The 23,360-nt window shown below is 41.9% G+C and overlaps 2 protein-coding genes across 4 annotated transcripts in view; both read right to left on the bottom strand.

The window, feature by feature from the left end:
* Positions 1-7,501, bottom strand: part of ptpn4a (protein tyrosine phosphatase non-receptor type 4a) — an 80,843-nt gene extending 73,342 nt beyond the window's left edge. For both annotated transcript variants that reach the window (XM_070837681.1, XM_070837680.1), the window contains exon 1: positions 6,993-7,501. Coding sequence is in view for 1 of the 2 variants with exons in the window: in XM_070837680.1 (XP_070693781.1) it covers positions 6,993-7,181 (189 nt within the window). In the remaining variant the exon portion in view is untranslated. The remainder of the gene's footprint in view (positions 1-6,992) is intronic.
* Positions 7,502-11,589: 4,088 nt separating this feature from the next.
* On the bottom strand, positions 11,590-15,529 carry tmem177 (transmembrane protein 177). 2 transcript variants are annotated; one of them, XM_070838378.1, is made up of 3 exons: positions 15,488-15,529; positions 13,247-13,498; positions 11,590-12,842 (listed from the first exon to the last, which is right to left on the bottom strand). In XM_070838378.1, exons 2-3 carry the CDS (start codon positions 13,442-13,444, stop codon positions 12,111-12,113), a joined length of 930 nt encoding a protein of 309 aa, XP_070694479.1. In that variant the 5' UTR covers positions 13,445-13,498; positions 15,488-15,529; the 3' UTR covers positions 11,590-12,110. The 2 variants fall into 2 exon arrangements, with proteins under 2 accessions (XP_070694479.1, XP_070694480.1); XM_070838379.1 differs by having other exon boundaries at positions 15,428-15,497.
* Positions 15,530-23,360: the final 7,831 nt, after the last annotated feature.

Raw genomic sequence — 23,360 nt, 5'->3', positions numbered from 1 at the left:
AGCTCCTCTCTCCGGCTGGATAACACACTGTTTCAGCTAATCAAACCATTATAAACTGCCCACTAACACCATTACTGTAAAATGCAGTTTCATGTGATTAGTTATGCATAATCCAGATACTCCAATGCTGGATACACACACACACACACACAGGGAGAGGGAGAGAGAGAGAGAGAGGATTGAAGAGGTGACCCTGATCTGACAATAACACATCTAAAATAAAATTTTAAAATGGAGCAGGGGGAGAGCCAACACCAGCACAAACTCATTCTTCAAGAAAAGGAAGCACTGAATGATTAAATGATTTTTCACAGAAAAGGACCATAATCACAAGACTCCTCGGGACATTCTGCATGAAAAAGAACTGTGATCTATATGACAAAACTGCAAGTGGCAAGCTATGAATAAATGCTGTTCACTCCGATATAAAGTAAGGCTTTTCCCTGCTCGGACTGAATCCATCTACACCCAATTCACAAGGCCACTGTTATTTTGGACCCAATGTTTCCGGGGCAGAAAATTATTATTTTTAGTCTGAGCTTAAAACTTTAAAACACTTGTGTGACCACACAAGTTCTCTCTTCTATTTTCAGAAATGACATTGTGACTACAATTCCAAAAGCCAGACAGATGCATCTACATCATAATAATATTCTTTACTACCAATCAGAAGCCGATGCGTCACTATTGATAGGTTACTTCTTGCTTTCCATTTATGAAGTCCAGATCTGTCAAGGCACCTTCGTCCTGGCACTCAGTCGCTGTGGTATCTTGCACAGAATAAACACAGCTGTGTTTGGGGCTTGGGAGATCATTTTCGCTGAAGAGTTGTGCCATATCCGCCCCAGCAACAGATCACTAACTAGCTGCCTTTCTGAGAGCTATCTGGCGGGATAATTATGTGAATGGATGGCTGTTTGGCTAGTTCCCTTAAGGACTGCCAGTCAGACAGACTGAAAAGACTGTAGCTCAGGACAATGATGGCGAGCTGAGATGGCTTCTAGTGTGTGCCATGTTGGCCCGAATTATATTTGTGCTGGTCTGTGCCAAATTAGGCAAACATATAAATGTATGGTGACAATTTTGATTCCCGTTTCAGAAAGACATATTGGCAATTATTTCCCGTCATGTAATAAGTGATGCGAGATATACAACTTCCAAGAAATACAACGCCACAAAAATGACCCTTTGCTAAGCCCCTCTCTGAAACAGCCACTTTACAACTCTTGTACGCTGTAACTGGGCACAAGAGGCCTGTCATGCTGTCAGTGGTCCTCAGCAGTGCACAGAGGCTACACTTCATTTTAGCAAGACGAATAAGGGAATGCATATATGGAATCTTACATGCCTAACAGCAGACATCCTCAAAGTGAAGTATTATTGCTTTTCCAAAGCAAAAAATGCAACAACAGAGGTAAGGAACAGAAACAGAACTCACTTACAGCTGAATTAATTGAAAAGCAACAAAAACGCCTTAGTTGACTCAACGGTAAGACGCATATTAATGTTAACTAGTAACATATAAAACTGCTGCTGGTTTTACTGGTATTATAATTAACAACGTTCTTCAACCGCCTTTTTTTGCTAATGTTAGCTAGCTTGGCAATCAATTGTTAGCATTGCAGGTCTAAGATGCATACCAATGTTTCTTTTTTACTATTATTCAAAAAATTGTTATCATTCACATTGAAATCATAGAAAATGCCATATTGACATACAGAAAGCTTGACAAGCATAGCAGCAGTAACGAAGAGGGGCAGAGCTTAGCAAAGGGTCAATTACCAGTAACTTGGTCGGCGTGCAGCCAAACTCTGTCTGCAAGTGGCTTTCCTTACTGCACTTCCCATTGCAAATAGGACGGTGAGCTTTCCAAAGGGTTTTAATAGAACAGGCGGGCAGCTGGTCGTCTTGGTTAAACATGAACAGGCTGCTCTCAGATAGGGCTGTCACCAACAGTCAGCACAGGTCACAGGGAGCTTCGTCTCATTTAAATAAAAGGGAGGATGTAAGGAGGGACCTTACAGCCAAGTGCCACTCATATTTTAAAATATGCACATGCGTGAGTCATTAATTTGCGTATAGAGTAAAAACTACTTTGAGAAGAGAGGTCACAACGATGACCAGAGTGAAAGGTAGTTAATACCAGAAGTTTTCTTCAAAGCTCTTTTGGCAATGAATCCAAGCTCGCAAATGTAAGATACGATAGCACTTGCATCTTTGAAGCCTGATAATGTATCTCGACTGCAGCACCTAGCCAGCAGTGTTCTTAGCAACGCTGTCAGTTAAGACCAGGGCTAAGCTGTCAGCACTACTGAGCACCATGCTGAGTGGTAGGGTGTGCCTTCCCAATGTTGAGACTAACCAGACATAAGGTGCCAGATAAAGATAGAGAGAAAAAGGAAGAGTAGAAGTTCCACAGCAAAGAGGTGAGAAGCAGGCGAGAAAGGAAGAAATGTTGGGAGGACAGTCAGAGAGACAGCAGCTAAAGCTCAGGGTGCATGAACATGACATCCTCCTGAACTGGCACAACTACAGACATGGGGAAATGGTATTGGGCTTCCTTCTCTTCTAAACATTGACTTCTTGTCTGAAACACAAAATCTTTAGGCATATAATGGTCTCCATATTCCCCAACACTCAATGCAATGCAAGTGCAATGAGCCCATCCCACAGTGTATACACATCTCAGCCTCTCAAACCGGCAAGAACAATGGTTGACCTTTGACTTCTTTGCTATGTGGGCATGTTTATGATGTTTAACCAGGGAGATGTCCTCTTTATTCATCCTCTCCACAGGCACCAGCTAAAAGCTGCTGAAGAACTTCTGCAAAAATGCAATAATGATGAACTGGTGGGTCTGAGGATATCAAAATGGGTATGAATTTGTTAAGCTTGCCACATTGAAACTAATAAAAACAGCCTAATGTTTGCCACCATCAACCAAAGCATTAGAGAACATTATAGACAATCCTGTGTCTCACTTAATAGAAAAAACAAATTGTCCGAAATAAACGTAAATGTAAATTGCACCCATATCCTCTGCAGCATATCCACAGATTAAATTAAGTAAGCCGTCTTGTGATCTGATGATACTGCCCAATTCTCCACTTGCTCCGATGAGTTCCCCCCGTCCTCTGCTGGCAGGTGCAGTTTATCCCCATTACACCTGCCACACCTGTGCCCCCTCTGTCTTCAATTATCCATATACCTTCCTTATTCCTGTCGAAGAAAACCTGATGCTTTCAAGAGTGAGTGAGATGAAAGTAGAGAAAAACTCAAACACAATATCTTTCTTTTCTCTGGTTCCTAAAAATTCTTTATTGCTCGTGTGCGACTGTACCCCCTACTAGTACTGAATAGTGCAAAGCTTCCAATTTTAAAATCAACATTTGAAAGCTGTGCAGCTTTTTTGGGCATATCTGTTCTGTGTAAACACATGAGAATGATCCTGGTACCTTCGATTACTGTTAAATGATGAGCGTGCAGGACAGGGGCATGGTGCTCCTGCGCCTGCATGTTCGAGCATGTTAACTCCACACTGAGCCTGTTTGTTCAGGTGCATCCACGCTCCATCTCCGTCAATGATGCTCCAAAAAAACAAAATCCTATCATGTAACCCCTGGATGTATTACGTTATCGTATTCCTGCACAGTTGGCACCGCAGTAAGCTTCCAAAACACTGCTACTTCAGCTAAAGATAAATCAACTCTGTGTGACAGTGTTTGATACAACTCTGCTGTTTATCTTATCTGCCAGTTTATGACTTTAGGAAATCGACTCTGAAGATAGTTTCCGATTTAACAGTTAAGGGGAAGATTAAGGAAACCTTAACTTGCGTTTTTGAGAGACTGTTCCTCCGTATTTTGATCCTCGGGTGTTGTGAAAGCATAAAAAGGGAGATTTCACTGCTCTTATCATGTCTTGACATCACATATAACCAACTCCACTATACCAAAACCACTATACTTAGGTGGTGGTGTAATTTAAGGCAGCTTTTGCTGGTCTCTAGATGTGAAGAAGCAGTGAAATCTCCCTTTTTCGCATTTTCACAAATAGAATACAGGTTTCACAGATTCAGAAATGGGTTTCATACATTGATGGTTTACCTGAAAGTCTAAGAGACTTTTACAACAGTAAGAATGTGCAAAAAACAAACGTTCAATTCCCTTAACGTTTCCCTTAACTGTGGAACTGGAAGCTAACTTCACTGTTGTATTAGGAAAACTCAAATGAAAGCTTTTACTGGACTAACTTAACTAGCTAGCATCTATTAGTGTGAATGGGAACAAATAGCAACAACCAATAGAGTAAGCTTTAGATAGTCTCAGCAAAGTGCAACAGAGACTTTTAAAAGAAAAACTACATGGGCTGACCCAAAGGCCCCTCACAGTGTCCAGTAACTTGATTTTGTTTGAGGATTTTTTTTGATGAAGTCATAGGATGAAGCATCAAACGTAAAAAAAAAAAACATAAATAAATATTCAGCACAGCCCTATGTCACATGCACACGGGACAGCCTGGCGAAACAATGGGACACAAACAAGTCGCAAGCAAATTACAAGTTCCACCACTTTCTACCATTGGCCCAACTGTTCTAGCATCATATCAAATGAAGCAACAAGCTCTGCTTCTCCCTCCTATTTACCATAAAGTGCATTAAACATAGTTGCCGCCTTCGTGTCCTTGTGATTCCTGTGCTTGCTCGTGCGGTGTAGCGCTACACAGACACACTGAGAAGCCTTTGCACTTCTCCAGGCTTATACCCTCACAAGGTAATACCTATGTCTCACAACAATACCTCTTCAGCTTATATTTCTATACATTTCACCTCTTACAATCATATGAGCATTTTAAGACGGCTATGTCCATAACATTCCCCGTGCTTACAACTATGGGTTCTGTCTCTCCGTCACACACACATACTTCTGCTGTACACAATGGGGATAGCGGGTTCAGGTGTGCTGTTCGAGTGAGCTATGGCCATGGCCACAGGCAATTTAATCTTCACCAGCTGAGTCTGTCCACAGCTCAGGACTTCCTCGGGATTGGGCAGAGCAAATGCAAAGAAATGCAGTGTTCGATCCAGGTTTCTTCTCAGCACACAAGTTATGAATTAGTAGCTGCACAGAAAGACTCGGACTACATGTTACAGAACCTGTGACGACAAACTTTGCTTAGTCTTATTCAGTCATGGTTTCTACTGTATGTTTCGGCTATCAGAGATGGGATGTGCAGGATTGTGCCTTTAAAGAAACCTGGATGCCCGCCTCTCTTATCTTTACTCTGGCTGAGCTCAAAATCCACTGTTGCAAAATAATCCTGTCTACCAGAGCTTTAATATATAATATGGTGGCGATCAACAGCCTGCAATGGTGTCCCAAATAAAAATGTGCAACATGGCAGGCCCAATTCCCAAGATAAGCAGTTCAGCTTCAGCAACCATCGGCCTCAGACAGGGATTCCTAAATGTATTCAGGTCAAGTCTAAATCCAAACATTAGGACCCCCATCTGTTTATATGGATTCCTTCAGAAATGGATACTAGACACAAAAAAAAAAAACAACACCTCAATCTTGCTGATCTTTAAAAATCTGTCAAATTACACAAAATATACACTAGATATCATGCGTGTCATGGCCGTGAGGAGCTTCTGGTGCACCCTTCTCAGCACCCCCTCCCCCCCCAACCACACTTTTGGGGCTGCTGACTTTGGAGATCACCCAGCTACTGGATTTCATTCACAACTCCTTTCCTTTCCTTTGCCCATTCAGATCTCGCTCGGCACCAACTGTGCAGTTGAGACGGAGCAAAAAGACGGGAAAGGAAGGGCCGGGGGAGGAGAGCGACCGAGGCTGGACAAACAGGACAGAGCAGTGTCCGTATGATCTCAGCAGCGGCAGCAGACTGGCAAGCAGCAGGCAGCAGGGGAACCGACTGCGACCCAAAAGATGTGGCACGGATGGTGGAGGATTACGTCATCGAAAAAAAGGAGGACGCCTCATCACAGCAAGAAAAAAGAAAAGAAAAAAAAATCCCTCTCATCCTTCACTTACCACCACACAGTTAACAGCCTCTCGCTCTGTGGCACATACATAAAAACATTTTTTTTTTTTTTTTTTTTTTTTAAATAAACCATCATCATATAGATGGAACCAAAAGCTGGGGCGCAATAAGCAGCTTATCCATACAGGCCCGCTCCTGTGACATTTCTAGGACGTGACACGTACATGAGAGCAGTTGTAACCACCGGTGCTTCACCAACCATTTAGCAATGAATGACAACATTTAAACACACAAAAAAACCCACAGCGACTGTATCTGGAGGATCTGAACTGGGTGCGTGTGTTTGCCGCTGAGGCTGTGTGGTAAAAGAAGCACTCTGCGAAACAAATCCCCCCTAAAACCACTAAATAATTGTCTCTCGCACATGAAGGAGGAATGTCATCTTTAAAGCCACATCCGTAACATAACAGACGCCGCGCTGCCTCCGCTGAACGCCAAATGGTCATTAAAGGGGGCTTATTGTGTACTGTGTGATGAATTAGCCACTAACGTCCTGCCCAACTGCATCAGAAATGTCGACCTGAGGGAGGCAGGACAAAAGTTTTATCGATTCAATAAACCTTTGAATGCATACCAACACTGCGCACACTGGATTAGCGGCTGCGTGAAGTAAAGCTGCGAGACATTGAATGGGCTCAGAGACGGCTAGCTAACGGACGAGCTACACAACCACTGGCTAACGAGGAAAAAAGCTCTCCGTTTCTTTCCGTCAGAGGCCCCTCAAGCGGACACAAGAGTAATGAGAAAACGGGCCCCTTGCAGAAGCGTTATCCCGGTGTTGTTTCGCAACATTGGCCCGTGTAGCTGTGCGGGGAGCAACTTGGATAAAAGTGACAGCGCTAAGCTAGCTAGCTAGCTAACAGCTAGCTAAGTAGCTAACGTCAGCTGGCTGTAACAACTGGTGGCCTGTGAATGAGTGTCTTTCTTACCGTCATAAACTGCTCCAGGGGCGTCCAGTTTTTAAGGAATATAATCTTTGCTGTAGGAGGAAATGGTTTGTGTGGGGGCGATACAGCCCGAACATCCAAGATCAGTTCACCCGCTGCCGATGAAACCCAAGCATCATCATTATCACCGTCTTCATCAGTACTCGGAGTCCGGCGCTGCTTCACACACATCCATCCAGCAGAGCGGGGCCTCCTCCGGGCTCGACCATGCAACTGGCTCGGCGACGACGGATAATCCACAAGACAGGAGCCCCCGCAGTAACCATTGGCTAGACACGGCGACTAGCAGTCATTTCAGGTCGGGAGAAGGAAAAATATATTCCCACGCAGGCGTAGAAATGAAGAAATGTGATCGGCGAGAAGGTTACAAGTGAAAATGTTTGGACCCGAAATCACAGAAGAGGCAAACGTTGCGTTTCTGACTTTTCCAACATGAGCCTGTCTGTTGAAGTCAGCGTCCCCCGGTCTCTCTCTGCAGCTGCTCGGACTGTCTGCCTGCCTGCCTGCCTTGCAGCACAGCAGCGATCAGCATAACTCAGCGACGTAATGGCGCAAAGCGAGCGCACAGGGGCGGAGCCACGGAGCGGGAGGCGCGCAGTTTGCTCCTCAGCGCACCCACCGTGGGTGTATAAGGCACCCACGCACCCATGAAGACCCGCTGCAAAGTGTGACCTTAAACGTTCACACACTCAGTTAGCTGTCACCGGGTTAAACATAATATAATATTCAGTTTTATTTGTCTAGTTGAGCTGTCAAAGCATGTTCACCAACACTGCTCTCTAAAGGAGGCCCACATGGAAAAGTTAGGTGAACAAAAAATATTCACCAAAACTATCTTGAATATGTATGTATACATATGTAAAGCATACATATGTATGTAACTGTTGACAATATGTTTATATGTTCAAAAAAAGTGTTAAATGTACATGTTAAATATTACATCTAAATCTGTTATTGGTTAAATCCAAATCTGTTATATGTATGAATTAATTTAGATTTAACATTTAACACTTTTTTGAACATAAAAAATATTAACGATTACATATAACATGTTTTACATGAATTTGTGTCTCAAATGTGAGGATGAAATTCTTATATTTTGCAGCACAGGGATATCAAGCGCTGACAGAGGTACACTATATAGCATAAACTGTATATGTTTATTTGTACTGCAAAATACTTATGTATGTACTGTAATACAGTAATCATGTGGAATATGTATAATACACTGTTGACCATAAAGTTGGAATAATTGTTCAATACCCCCAATTTTGTTAAAGTGGTGGTTTAAGTTTCACTGTGATGTTTGGAAGAGTTTGATCAGTAAAGTTGAGAAGATATACACTTTATTTATCAAGAATAAATCACATTGTCACAATCATTTCATGAGAAGAGGTAAAAAAAACATTTTATTCCAACTTTATGGGCAACAGTGTATATAGAAGAATCTACCATTTATTTTACATGTAGTAAAAAATAGCATATAACCCTAAATAGCTTTAGGCAGTTATTTGCTAGTTTACTTACCCACCATCCAGATCATTCTAAATGAGGTTATGCACTGACAGTGGAGCTTATGTGTATTCTGATATGTGTTGGGAAATCCCTCTGCATATGTTAAATGTATCTGAATGCTCTGTGTGTCTGCATAGGTCAAATGTATTACATAATGATAGAAATAAAATTTAGATTTAATTTAAAAGACAAAAATGTACACCATGCTGTAGTTGGCATTGTAATTTAATATCCGCACACACTCTGAAAACAGATCTAATTACAGAGAATCACTGACTTGAATTTTATTTTGAAAAGTGCTCTATCCCTACAGGTCTCTGAAATTCTGAATGAGCGCCATTGTGCGTCTTTCACCCTGAATATAATTATGAAAGTGACTTTCCTTTTTCTCTTTCATGTCAAGTCCAAACCTGTCCATTCAGACAAATGACTCTGCAGCCGTCATTCATGCACACCACCAAAGGAAGACTGTGAGAGTGGTAATGTGGGCTGTACTGACCTCAAGTGGCTCCAAAACGAGCCTACAATACAACTAACAATGGCCCTTTGTACAGTAACTCTGTTTGGCATACAATGAAGTAAGCAGATGAAGCGGAGTGGTGAGAGCAGCACAATAAGCCCAGTGTTCTTGACATGCTTATCCCAAAAGCCACTTTGTAGTCGGGGTGAAATGATGGAGTAGACCTAGAAATTCAGTAAGAGCTTTTTTTTAAAATTATTTATTTTTACATTCGTCTTCTTTTTGACATGACCATTCCTTATCTGTTGTGTATTTATTCATTTCCTCCCCAAATGTGTTTTCAGTATATTATGACACACTGTTACCCATAAAGTTGGAATAATTGTTCAACACCCCCAATTTTGTTAAAGCCTGAATCCACAGTTTGCAAAGGTTAATTGTGGTTTAAGTTTCACTGTGATATGTTTGGAAGAGTTTGATCAGTAAAGTTGAGAAGATATACACGTTATTTATCAAGAATAAATCACATTGTCACAATCATTTCATGAGAAGAGGTAAAAAAAAACATTTGATTCCAACTTTATGGGCAACAGTGTGTATATGAGGGGGTTCATTTTGGTCCAACAAAAATATCTAATTCACATACTGGGGGAAAGCATTTCTTGATGAAGAGTGCAGAGTGCAGAGTGTCCAAGCCTACAATCTGCCGCGCAGCTATGGATCTGAAACATATTTCTGCATGTCGCCCAAGGGCACTACCGTAGAGGGCCGTCCATAGAGAGCGTGTTCAGATGCAGACTCCAAACAGAAAGGTGGAAGAAAATCCCCAGAATTCTTTGAGAAGTGAGCCAGTGTGACATATTTAATCTGCCCAGCTGTTAATGTACAATATTTGTGTCTTCGTTTTATTCATGTTTGATTGGCAGGCCAGGAAGCAATATATTTGTTAACAAATAATATATTATACCTATATAATATATATAGGTGTTCCATATACGTGTGTGTATTTTATGTGCATATAGAGCATGCACATTCGATTTACATATTCTTAAGTTTTTTCAAAGGACATTTTTGTAATTTGACAGTGCCGCTTTGGTGGAATAAAACTATTTTTGCTCAAACAGATTTATTGAAGTCTTGTTTGTGTGCATTAAAAGCAGATGCTCCTAGTATTTTGTCACCATATTGTCTATTGCCACCAGTTAGCTAATTAAATTCCTGAGACATATGAATATTTAAATTCAGGGAATACCAACTGTTTTACAAAAAGTCCTCTCAAACAATATACTACAAAAAACAGACATGCAGCGCGTCAAACAACGGTGTAAAAGCTTAACACTGGTGTGTTGTTTCAGTTCTTCCGGGCCAGAGAGCACTTTTTTCCTCAAAGCAGGCAGCGTCCCCACTGTGGGGCACTGCTGGTGACCTGACGGCTGGTCTGAATCTTATTGTGTTTTATGGGAAGATTGCAATACCAGCTTTTAGGTGCACACCACCACCTGCTGTTCCTGTAGGTAGAATAGGATCAAGTTTTCAGTGGTGTCCCATTTCCTTGGGAAAGATTTCAATCCCTACCCCATGTAGCCCCATTCTGCGGGGCCACTACACACTTGAGGACACTCCTAAACTCGGGGTGGGGAATTGGGACTGGGCCTTGTTGTCAGGAAACACTGAACCCAAGCTGTCCCACTTAAACTGGTCCCTCTGCCCACCCAATTCTGCCGTCTGCATGCTGTCTACATCCAGATTTTATGCTGTGGTATACCTAAGGACAATACTGTATAAGTCAGTGTGTCTATCTTCAACACTATTAGTTACATGGTTCTATAAATAGTTCAGTCCACAGGGCACAAGATTGTAAATGTAATTAAATGTAATTAAACCATATCTGAACCTTGTTAATATGCTGACCGAGAACCCAAGGGAACATGGGTGCTATACGATGAGCTCTGAGTCGCAATAAGCTACATATTAAGATAATTATCGCTGAACAAATTAGTTCGGGTGAAATGATGCAAATGATGGATGGGCACACTCTCCTTAAAGGTTGTCTGAAACCTAAAGTGAGAGGAATAAAAGAACGCTGCTGTTTATTATAGTGAACACAATGAGATGTTATCGTAGAAGGACTAATAGATGACTGAAGGTAAAAAGAGCATAGGAAAGACGGACAGATGGAGCCTTTGTACTGTGATAACAGTCCCACATATTTCCCTCCATGATGGTTTTTCCTGTCTTACACTGAGTGGCAACACACCTGAACATACTGTGCATGAGGAGGCTTCACATCCATTAACACGGCGCACTAACAATGCATTGTCTTTTTGCTGAAGGCAGTTAACGAGGAGCATTCAGCCGAGCAGCCGAACTCTTACAAATCAAGGACAAATTCTGGAGTTTGTTTAGAAATTTGGACCAATGCTGAAAATCTGCTCACAGAAAAATGACCAACGATTTGTCATTTAAAGAAGTAAAGAATGTTGGCATTTCAACCATTTGTCCATCACCGCTAAAAACTATTTTAACCATCTATCCGTTACTTTTAGCTTTTTAAACCATTTATCTATTACGTTTGCTATTTCAACCCTTTGTCCGTTACTTTTAGCTAAACTGTTTAGATTTGTTAAGTAGTTTTCACACACTTTAGTCAGATCAGTTGAGCTGTTGTATTCTTTTTCCATTCACCCCCTGGGGTGCGAGCACGCCTGGTTGGGAATCACTTGGAATGGGATAAAAAAAAATTCCAGGTTCTGATTGTAATATCTAGAAACAAAAAACAAAGACACGTTATTCTGCATGAGGAAAACTGTTGTCCTTGTTGAATAAATAAGTTACATTGGCTACTTAATATCTGACAACCCGGGACTGTCTTGTGTTTTGAATGGTTACACACTTTGGGATTCATAAAAAGTTGCACGTAACAACACTGAGCCTGTTTCTGTGAAAAACATGTTAACAATTCTTTTGTGCAGCTTTTCTTGCTGCTAAAAAACACTCACAGAGCTATGCTTCAACAGTCTATTCAGAGATGAGCACAACTTGCAGTAGATTATTACAGGCTCAGGTGAGGTCCTGTGACACCCATCTTAATTCTCAAGACAACACCCCCCCCCTCCACATTTCTTTCAGACTTTCTCCTCTTTCAGCAGAGTGAGGAGCCCCTCCCTCCTGGATGTGTACGATGCGTGTTTAAGCTGAAGGAGGTGAGCTGGAAACAAGTTCCCACTGGGAGCATAGATATCCTGTCCCTTCGGCCCCATCAGGGAGCGCAGTATCTTGTTTCTGGACAGAATCTTATCGTAAAACTCTACCCCTCCTTTGGCATAATCACGGGACACCCCCGCTGCCTGTCGGTCTGAGCTAAAGTCAATCCAATGGCTGACGGCGTCCGAGGTGAGGTAGTAGGACACGACACCGAGCCCCAGAGCCACGACGTTCACCCCCCCACGAATCAGTACAGGTCCGGTGTGGAGCTTTAACATCTGCTTCAGCACCACGCTGTACACCCAGACGCCCCCCAGACACAATGGGGCGACAGCAGCACTCATGACAGGCCCTCCGGACTGCAAGCGGGCCACCTCTCGCGCTATGGCAAACTTCTGCGCCTCTGGGGAGAACACCAACGCCGCCTTCAGAGCGGAGCCTGTGTCGCCGCTCCAGTCCACCGTTTTTCCGTTGATGAAAAGGGTGCGGTTCGTGATTCCGTCAGAGTCATCAGGCGTGCTGTTAAAGTTTGCTGGGATGCCAATTTGGGCCCCTGCAGGAAGCCAAGGGACACCAGCACCAACTGGATGGAACCCATAGGAGGCGAAGGCAGAGAAATTCTTGGTTGAGCTGATGCCATAGTCATTTATCACCTAAGAATGACAACACCAACATTGAAATTTTGATTTTAGATCACTTTGTTTGTACTATGCTTTATCAGTATTGCTCCTCTATGAACTACAAAGTTATAGTTCTGTAAATGGAATCTCTGCTTTGAAAGGGCTGTAATATATTAAAAGATCTGTATCTTTCTTTGATTATTCTACCACTGTGAGAAAGGATGTGCATATAGTGGAAAACACCCTGACATAACTGTTGCTCAAATGTACTGCCTATTAATAGTTCAATAGCTGGAAATGAAATACATTTCTACTTGTGATGTCTTTCAGGTCTTTTATCTCATCTTTAGTTTGAAAAAAAAAATCTATTAAATCTATTATCTATTAAGAGAAAAGAAAAAATCCAAACAGCAATAACACATACACACACACACTACCTCCTGGAAAACACCCTCAAGCTTTTCAGACAGCGTGACCGGCTCTCCCTTGAACCAGGCCTGATAAAGCTGACGGTAGGACATGTCAGGGAAAACATGGTAGAACACGTTGGCCGCAAAGACCCCGCCACAGCTCGCAATGAGCAGCGGAGTCCGGTACTTCTGAAGAAACACAGAGTACTTGAGGATAGACGCCATGTCGCGTTTGTTTTTTAATTGACTTTGTGTCCGTTAGACTTCAGTAGGCGGCATCTGTGAAGGAGGCAGACAAGACGCTCATGAGTACACACACACACACACACACAGGCCTGCATGTTACAGATACGCACAGAGAGGAATTCAGTATAAAGGGGACAAATCCCCTCCCTTTCACAGAAGATAGCTCAGTTAACAGGTGGGTAGGTCAGTCAAGACAGAGGAGAAAATAAAAGCTGACACAACTAATGCAATATGTTCCTTTATGTTCCAGTCCACAGATAAGGCTCATAACAGTCAAACATGTGTAGCTATAAATAAGCAACAATTGAATGTTTTGTTCAGACCCTGCTGGATTTCACTCCTAGGATTTAACCTCACGTGAACAGTCAAAGTGGGATCCTGACAAATCATCATGAAACAGCCACCAAACCGCTCAGTTCAAGGCCACCAGACTCCACTGACAAAAACAGCAATGTTAGCTCACAGAACATGAGAGGTGCTAGGTTAGCTGCTGTGACTTTGGTGTTTTAACATGTTAGTTTGATCCAAACTAACTCTTTAAAAACACAAAAATCACACAATAACATAAACAAAACTAACTGATAGGGGTAGCAGTAGACCAGCAACTTGTGTGTTCTGCAACGTAAAATTACTGTTTTCTTCAATGGAGTGTGGTGGCTTTGAAGAGAGCAATTTAATGGCTGTTTATAGTTGAACAAAAAGGATCTTACGGGTCTATCTCTGTGGGAATCTTTTAATAATGTTGTCAGATTATTGGAATAACAATCAGAGCCTGTCAGCGGCACTTTTGATGGATGTACATTGATTGGGGGTTGTTGCCCCAAAGGATTACCAGAGTCGGTTTAAAGAAAAGAGACGGCTCCATGGGTGCATAAAGAGAACTGGATGAAGCGTGGGAGACAAACCACATATGCTCTGAACATTGTGACACTAAAGTGGCATTTTTCAGCAAGACAAATCAGGAGGAAATTCACTTTGTTTGGGGCCTGTCTCTGTCTCAGCAACCCAGATGTCGTTTCTGAATAGTCTCAGATGCAAAAAATGTTTTTTACCTGGGAAGGCAAGTAAGGTCCCTCTGATCAAACTATCGACTGGTTAGGTTTGGGCTTCATGTGGTTAGGGTAAGAATATCAGGGTTAGGCCAGTAAAAGGCAGATTTGCCTTCATTATTTAGGAAAAAATACTTGCCTCTTAAGGCAGTATAGCAATATTCAGTATAGTAAAAAGTACCTGTAGTGTATGTTCACACTGTAACCTGCTCAACCAGGTTACTTTCGTTTATTTTATCAACCCAGTGCAGTGCAAAGCTAGTTAGCATGTAAGCTAACAACAACTACAGGCTGACAGTCGTTTATAGACTGACTCTGTCAATCAAGTACGACCTATATTGAGCAAAAGTCAAAATAAGACAAAAGTAATAATTAAAATACAAAGCAGTTGTAGCTCGATGTAACACTGGGTCGTAGTAACCTGTTTCACGGCTGAGGCGACCTACTGGACCAATTCATGCTTTCTTTACCGACAAGTCACTCAGACACCAAACATGTACAGAAAGGGCCCTGTTTTAAAATGTCATCCCTCATAAGTTCTGTTGTCCTCGTCTTGACAGACGCCAAGAGTTGAATGGATTATTGTCATGCGCAAAACATGCTAGTGACATTATTAGCACCCAGGTGTTGAGTGACAAATGCAGCTAACCTTACTGTATTTGATTTTCGGAGCTCTGCCGAATTGAAGTCAGCCTACCAGGACACATGCCAATATGTATCTGGAGGGTTTCCACGTCGCTAAATCATTAGAAAACTACGCTAAAATGCCCCAAATGTCCTGCTAACCAGCTGCACTGCTGTAAAGGGACACATGGAGCTGGTAGGTAACTTTTAAATACACAGTGAGCTTAGTTAAATGACCCAGAGAGGTAATACTCATATGGACACTCGCCGTAATGTTAACGTTACCTACACAACGACAGTGGAAACACAGTCCCGTCCTCACAGCACACCAGCATCCTTTAATACTCACATGCTCTCCACATCTTCACAAGGACAGCCAGTAACACTTACATGACGACATAAAGCCTTGTCCGTAAAGCGATTTAGCTGTCGTAAAGGGGTGGCACGACACTTCTTCTTCTGCTGCTGCTTCATCTTCTGCTTCTTCTTCTTCTGCTGCTGCTGCTGCTGCTGCTGCTTCTGCTTCTTCTGCTTCTTCTTCTTCTTCTTCTTCTTCTTCTTCTTCTTCTTCTTCTGCCACCAGCTGGGATGGAGTGTGACATTGGCATCGATATATTGTTCCTAAATAGTTCCTTTCTCTCTGCATCACATTTTGGACGGTAAAGCACAACGTTCTCTAAGTCATTATGTTATTGTGTTTTCTTATTTTATTGTACTGTTTAATTATTATTATTACCAAAACATAACCTATATTTTTCTCATCATATCTGGATTTTGTACAACCACATTCCTGTTGTTGCTTCTTCCCACGGCTTTGCTACCTTTCATTTATTTATTTATTGAATGAACAGTTTATTATTACATCTTTGCGTTACACAATAATCAGGTGTATAAAATCAGGTGTATAAAAAGGACATAAGAAGACAAGACACAAAAGACTGATGAAAAATTAAAATAGTACAGAGAAAAAGATTTTGTAAAACATATTCCTCTATCACACTATAAACTGAATGAATTTTGAAATTATATTTTTTCGTTTCTTATGACTTTAAGGGCTTTTATAAAAGAAAGAAACTCATTATGAAACGCACTAAACCGAGGTTTACACACACACATGCTGTTTATTTAAAGTGTATATCTCTCACTTCAATGCACATTAATGCATTCATAATTATAATCCAATAATATAATTTACATTATTCTGAAATGGACCACTCTGCATAATGAATACTTTTATCTTTAGTACTTTAGGTAGATTTTGATGCCAATACTTTTGTACTTTTACTGAAGTAGAAATGTAAATGCAGGACTTTTACTTGTGATAGAGTATTTCTACACTGTGCCATTGCTACTTTTACTAAAGTAAAAGATCTGAGTACTTCCTCCACCTCTGCTTCACAGAGCTGGTTCAGGCATTTGACAGAACAAAGAGGTGAGGTTCTTTGAACGTCCTTGCAGCCAAATTTGTGGCAGTGTTGTCTGACCACATCTAAAGTGCTCCTGTCTGCTCTGAGTGTTCACACGGGAAGGCGGAGTGAAAAGCCTGCTTGTCATCGCCTCCTCCCGGCTCCCGCTGTGGCCCTGGCTCTCTCACTGTATCATACATATGTGGATAACAGAGTCTATGACACATTCACAGTGTCTCACTCACTTGTTCACACTAAAAAGTGACAGAAAAGTTGTGAGAAGGACAAAATGAAAGCTTGAGACAGAGAAGTTCAGATCTGACCTCTTTCCACATGGCTGGTTGCCGCGACTGTCACATTGTGTGGAAGTCACAGTAGTTGTTGGATGCAGCCCTTCAAGGTCAAACATCGGAGAGCTTGGGGGCCTGGGGTTTTGATAATGGTTTATGGTTTTAAAAGATGTTTTAAGCACTTTTAATTAGACCAATTCTTACATTAGAGGTCTCATTATTATCAGCATCAGTTCATGTTTGCAGGCAGGACCTCTGAATGAAATTGTTTTCCATTCAATGGAGTTTAAGTTTTGCTCCATCACAGTGCAAGGCTTTCAGAGTCAAAGCCGTCGTATTAAAAACACAACACGACAAAACTTCTCATTTAAAGATTCTACTAAGTAATGTGAGGCTGTAAAATGACGTCAGTTATTCAGTTTAAGTTCAGGACTCTGGAGAGACACGAATCCACCTCACAGACTGCAGCGGTCAGGACTGAGCTCACTTCAGATCCCTTTCTTCGCAGCATGTCAATCACCACTCGTGCTTTTTCTGCTTTGACTTTTGCTGTGGCTGACTGCTGTTCATCATCATTTATAACACCGTGCTCGAGGAGTTCCAGGGACCTTCTCCTCTGCTGGGCCGCTCTCCTCTGCCATGACCCCGTCCTCTGCTTTTACAAGTGTGGAGAATATAGTATTTGTGATGAATATAGTGTTACTATTCCAAGTGCCTTATGATGTGTGGAGATCATATTGTTATTACTCATAGTGCACTTATTTTGTACCTTATTCACTGCTTTGTGTTTACAGGGACAGACACATATTGCTTTAAATGTATTGCTATAGAGTTGTCCAACTTCATAATGTTAAAGACAGGATACAAGCACTGACCCCAGGTTCTGAAGGGTTAGACACATGAGAACAAAGAGAAGTCTGGTAAGAGGGCACACAGCTTACATGCACCACACTAACAACTCCATATCAGGGAGCTCCAAGGACGAGAGATGCTCTTTTGGATGCCACTATTGTAGCGGTTAGATAGACACAATAGGGACAGGTTGCACTGAAGGATGATCACATATGAGACTAGAATAGGGAGGGTACCTTTTCCAGGTTCGGCTTTACTGGATTGGAGGTTGTGATGCCAAGAGGCTGGGACCAGCCTGTGCACCTACAAGGGAGAGCCAAGTCTAAACCATGGTCTCCCTCCTACCTCGTCTAAACCAATCACAATTCTAGGAAGCTACTCGGTGGTGAAGAGTCAGGGCGAAATATATTAAAAGTTATGAGCATAGCTATGGATCTTTGAGACGGAACAATGACTATCACCAGGCTGAGATGTTTCTGTCGGCATGTTCGCACTTGTAGATTTCTAAGCCTCATAAGGCGAGACAAGACTTTGCTGATATTAGGTGTCGTGGATAGGGAGAAGCATGGCACCATTCAAGGTGAAGACCACAGTGCAGTTTCATAGATCCATAGTTATAGTTATAACTTACATTCATTTTTATAACATTTAAGTGATCCATCTCAGCAAGTCTCTTTTTCAAGTGTTTTGCAAAAGATGTAAATAATTAAGTGTATATAGATTACTAAGATTATTGCAACTGTTTACTGTTTACATCACCTGGTGGAAGTTTCATAAATGGCTCAGGCAGACAGAAATACATGGTGAGAGAGAAAGCAGAAAAAAACTGAAACATAATTTGAAGATTTACAAAAAGACTTGATAAAAGGAGCAAAGTGCGACCAACTTTAATCATCTTTGTGGAAACAGCTGCTGCTTCAAACATGAGTTTAGGTGATGGCAAATACATGTGACAGATAGTTTTATCTCATTTCGAAGGATGTTGTTCTGCAGCTGAAATACATCGAGTGCTGGGTGTCCTATGTATGGAGGTTGGAGGAACAGCGGAACTTGGCCACTTATTGGCAGTGTGATGCTCAGAAACTTTTTAATGTTAAAGTTAAAGTTCACATGGATACCAGTGTTTGTATTTGTTTAGTGTCGTTGTTTGACAGCCGTGTGTTTACCGTCCACTGTTTCACTGTGTGGGAGGTGGAGCTGACTGACAGCATCCTTAGAACACTTGATACTGAACAGCAGCCCTGCAGCCATCTTGCCAGCTGATTGGCGGAGACTCTCTAACAAACACCAGTCCCATCAAAGCACACTGGAACACACCTGGACCAGGACGCCTAAACCTGCAGGATACAGATGAGCTGAGGAGGCACTGACTGTGGTGTAAGGCATTATCACACCCATGGGACCGATCCACTCTCTTTTAGCACGGCAGAAATGTGTGTTCAGGTGCAACATGCGTTCTTAAAGATGGCGGGACATATCAGCACCATCCATATCTCTATCTATGTGTAGAAGCTGGAGCTGAACATGTCCATGCTGTAATCTAATTTCTGATGTTGGGGTTTCGTGATGACCTGCCCCTGCACATGATGTTGGAGCAGTGTAATGCCTGGTTCAGCCTACATTATATCAGAAGGATTGTAGTCTATAGCAGCTACAGCATCTATAATTAGAGTGGATTATAGATGCTGTCGGTGCTGGGAGGTGCAACTGTGCTACAGAGGAAACGTCACAGTCTCTTCATTTTTCTGCTTTTAGGTTGTTCAACACAACACAGCCAGTGCCATACACACACCGCTTCGTGTGACCGTGACCCCGGGATCAGGGGTTTGAACCCCCCCCCCCAACCGTTTTTGATGACAATTATTTGGTGGCCAATTAATCTCAAAAGTGAACAATAACTGTTGTTGGAGGTCAATGAGACAAAAAACAGGCAGTTTGATGTCAGCTCGAAAAATGGAAATGACCATGACCCCGGGGTCAGGGGTTCGAACCCCCCCTCCCCCGCCCTGATGCTGCTGATTAATAGACCTGACACTCAGTTGGCACGTCCACATTAATTAGCTTGTATTGCAGGAAAAAGTTTTACAACATAGCAGCAAGAAGTGCACAAGGAGTTCAGGTATCTTGGGGTGTTGTTCAGCAGCTCAGGTGAAATGGAGCACGAGGTGGACAGGCAGATTGGTGTGGTGGCAGCAGTAATGGCGGCGTTGTACCGTTGTGGTTAAGAGGGAGCTGAGCCGGAAGGCAAAGTTTTCACTTTCACTAGACAATGTACGTTCCAGCCCTCACCTCTGGTCAGGAGCTTCAGGTGGTGGCTGAAAGAATGACATTAAGGGTACATGGCTGATGCAAGATTCCTCCACAGGGTGTCTGGGCTCGGCCTCAGGGACTGTGTGAGGAGCTCGGACATCTGGACGGAGTTCGGAACAGAACTGCTGCTCCTTTGTCATGTTGAAAGGGGCCAGGTGAGGGAGTTCAACGTCTGATCAGGATCCTCCTGAGCGTCTTCCTTTGGAGGTTTTGGTCCTATTTCTAAAAAAATGTTAACAGTCAAGTTTCTCCAAACACAGAAAACTTTTTGATAAATCACTGACAGCTTAAAATGGGAGCGAGGAACTTAATTTAGAAGCTTTCTGATCACTTTTCTGACTTTTCACGCACTGATAAGCTATCTATCACCCCATGACTACTTCCTCATTTCACTTAAACACTTCTACTATAACCAGTTCATCTGAATATTGTCAAAGAAACCCATGACTGGTGCCGTGTTCACAGATGAACTCAAACAGAGATGGGTCCACAGAGAGGCAAAAACCCTCTGACAGAGAAATAATAGAATAACTTGTCCTCACTTGTTAAACTTAAGCTGCATCACCAAAGCACCTGACCAGGTACAACCGTGATTGAGTCAAACTTCCTGCCAAATTCCTTCAGATTAAAAGCGTCACCTCCCTATAAACCAAGACTGGATGAAAGAAGGTTTGATGCGTAATATCTAACAGTGACTGCAAAAAGAGAGAGAAGAAGAAGAAGAACACACAACACAACACACAAACTGCAGGAAGTAGACTTCCCCTCTGAACTCACTCAGTATCACGGACCAGTTATTTCATATCCTTGACTTAAGTTGAACAGCCGATAGGATGCTTTGTTTGGTCAAATTCGCTTTCTGGCTCATAGCTGAGCCAAAGGACTAGAAACATCTTTCATTGCCAAATTAGTTCGTCCTATTTACTGAAGTAATAAAAAACGTTTCCATTGCATAAGAACCTTATGGGATGGTAATGATTGTTCCAGATAATAGTGAAACCCACAGATGTTACCAGGGAAACTGAGCTATGACTTGTGAAAAACACAAGATTTTGATTGCAAAACATACAAATTCTCTTTATTTCTTTTATTGGCATGTGAGCACGGTATAAGCAGGATAGGATAGGATCTATCTAGGGTAGAGATATTTATTGTTTCCTGCTTCCTCCCACACATCAGTGGGTGAAATGGTTGTTCTCTCAGTATTTACAGGAAATCTCCTGTTTGAGTAATAACACAAAATCAGAGAGAAAAAGAGAAGACCTACTCTGTTCAAACATGTGTCACTGTGTGTGTGAGTGTGTCTGAGGAGCGCCAAGTCTCACTGCTGCATCTCGTTGGTTTTGTCCTATCATGATTTCAACGTGCATGCAGCACCAGCTTCAGGTCGCTGGCCGGTGGCAGTCAGCTTATCGCAAGGCAAAGGATCATGGGAGCAAAGTAAAGTAAAAAAAAAGTTTTAAAAAGCAGCAGTTTTAAAATGTTTTTCCATATATTGTCATGTATGAAAATGCCAAAAATGAACACTGTAAGCAGACTCATCGATTACTATAAGCAAACTATTTGGACAGCATGATTCTGCCTGGTCACTGTAATGGTTATTTGGGAGGGTCCATATGTGCCTAAAATTGACTTGCCTCTGTGGGTGTTGTCTTCTGCTCAATATGTATGTATAGTACATACCTGTGTATAGTATATAGCGCATAGATTCACTGTATTCTTATATTCAACACACATCTGAAATTACACCCACACACAGCCACACACACACTACCCATATAGCACATTACCACTGTACTGTTACTGGTACTGTTATTCTTTATATTTTAGTTAGAGTGTGGTCCTAATTTTTTGTTTCAGTTCAGTTTCTTGTTAAGATTATGTTTTTTCAGGTTTGTATTACTGGGTTTCTTCTCTCGCTCACTGAGTGCCTTTACAGTGTTTGTTTTTGTGTTTCATAGGTGTGACATTGCTGCTTTACACTGAAATCCCCCCACTGGGATTAAGTACTCTATTTATCTCTCCTCTTCTTTATGCTCCGGTTTCGCCTCATAGTCCAAAGACATGTAGGGTTCATTAATTGGGAAATGTAAAGGTATCTTGCCTCCCTCCCTCACCCTGCTCAGGATGAACAGCTGTAAAAAAAAAAATAGATGGATGGATGGAATATCTTCAACTGGTAATGTTAAAATGACACAAGTCTGTGTTTGCTTCCAGCCCTGATTTTTTTGGTCTCCTCCCTTTTCCTTGTGTAGAGAACAAACACACAAGCACTTGCTAAAACCTGAAAGTGACGTTGAAGCACGAAGCATTGTTTTCCCTCCACAATCTGAAACCATTTCCATTAACTAGAAGAACAGGAAGAAGATCTTGATGCAACTTTTCTCAGCTTTGCATAGTCATGCATTGATGTGCTGCTATTTTGCATGTAGTGTGAATTTGGAGTCAGTGAAACTTACTGCCTTAGTATAATACTGTACAAAGTATCAGTAAAAATGAAATAAAATCAGACTTTTGTCAACAGAATAGAGGACAATAGACAATACTAAAATTACATTTATCAAAGTACTGTAATTATTGAAGTGCCTTTGGATAAAAAAGGTCACTACAGGTCAATTTAGGCAAATGCTATGTCATGATGTTTTAGCCTATTATATGTTGTTGTAGTATGATGGATCAAAAATCAGCATAGCAGAGTTAGAAATTATCCAGAGTCTGCATCAGAAAACAAATCCCAATCAGTATAAGAGAAAAATGAAGAACAAAACAGAACTCAGCAGAATAAAAATAGAGCTGATCTCCCTCACATCTTTTTTCTCCCACTGCTGCTGTCATCTGTGGGTGTGATGAATAGATGGCAACGGTTCATTTTAACCCTGTTGGTATTTTCCATTGTTTCAAGAGACTGCAATTACTGCGTGTTGTTGCACATGCATGTGTTCTATGTTCCCCATTTCTCTAGACAGAGTCAACCATCTACGCAATCTCATGTAGATTAGAAAAAGGGGAAGGGATGGACACGTGTGGTTGCTGCTGATCTGTAATGGCGAGTGTCCATTTGAGGAGCTCTGAGATGCGGCTACATGTGTGAACTGTTGTTAAATTTCATGGGGGGGGGTTAGCTGATGCTCCTGAACTGGATGTAAATGAAAGCTAGAACTGGGTTCACAACGGCTTGCATTTAAATGCAGTGCCTGGCTGAATGTGGCAGTGGCGTCATGGCAGAGGAGGAAGTGAAAGCTGTGCAGTTGCTTAAGACAGTAGTGAGAAAACTCTGAGTATTTAAGACTCATTTAATTTTATTTTCTATCTTAAATGACTCTTTTTGTATTCAAAGAGTTTTTATCACCATGGAAAGTTGGAT

The sequence above is a fragment of the Pempheris klunzingeri genome, chromosome 10 (genome assembly GCF_042242105.1).
Source record: "Pempheris klunzingeri isolate RE-2024b chromosome 10, fPemKlu1.hap1, whole genome shotgun sequence".
In the NCBI taxonomy this organism is placed as follows: domain Eukaryota; kingdom Metazoa; phylum Chordata; class Actinopteri; order Acropomatiformes; family Pempheridae; genus Pempheris; species Pempheris klunzingeri.
This window is presented reverse-complemented; position numbering and strand designations above follow the sequence as displayed.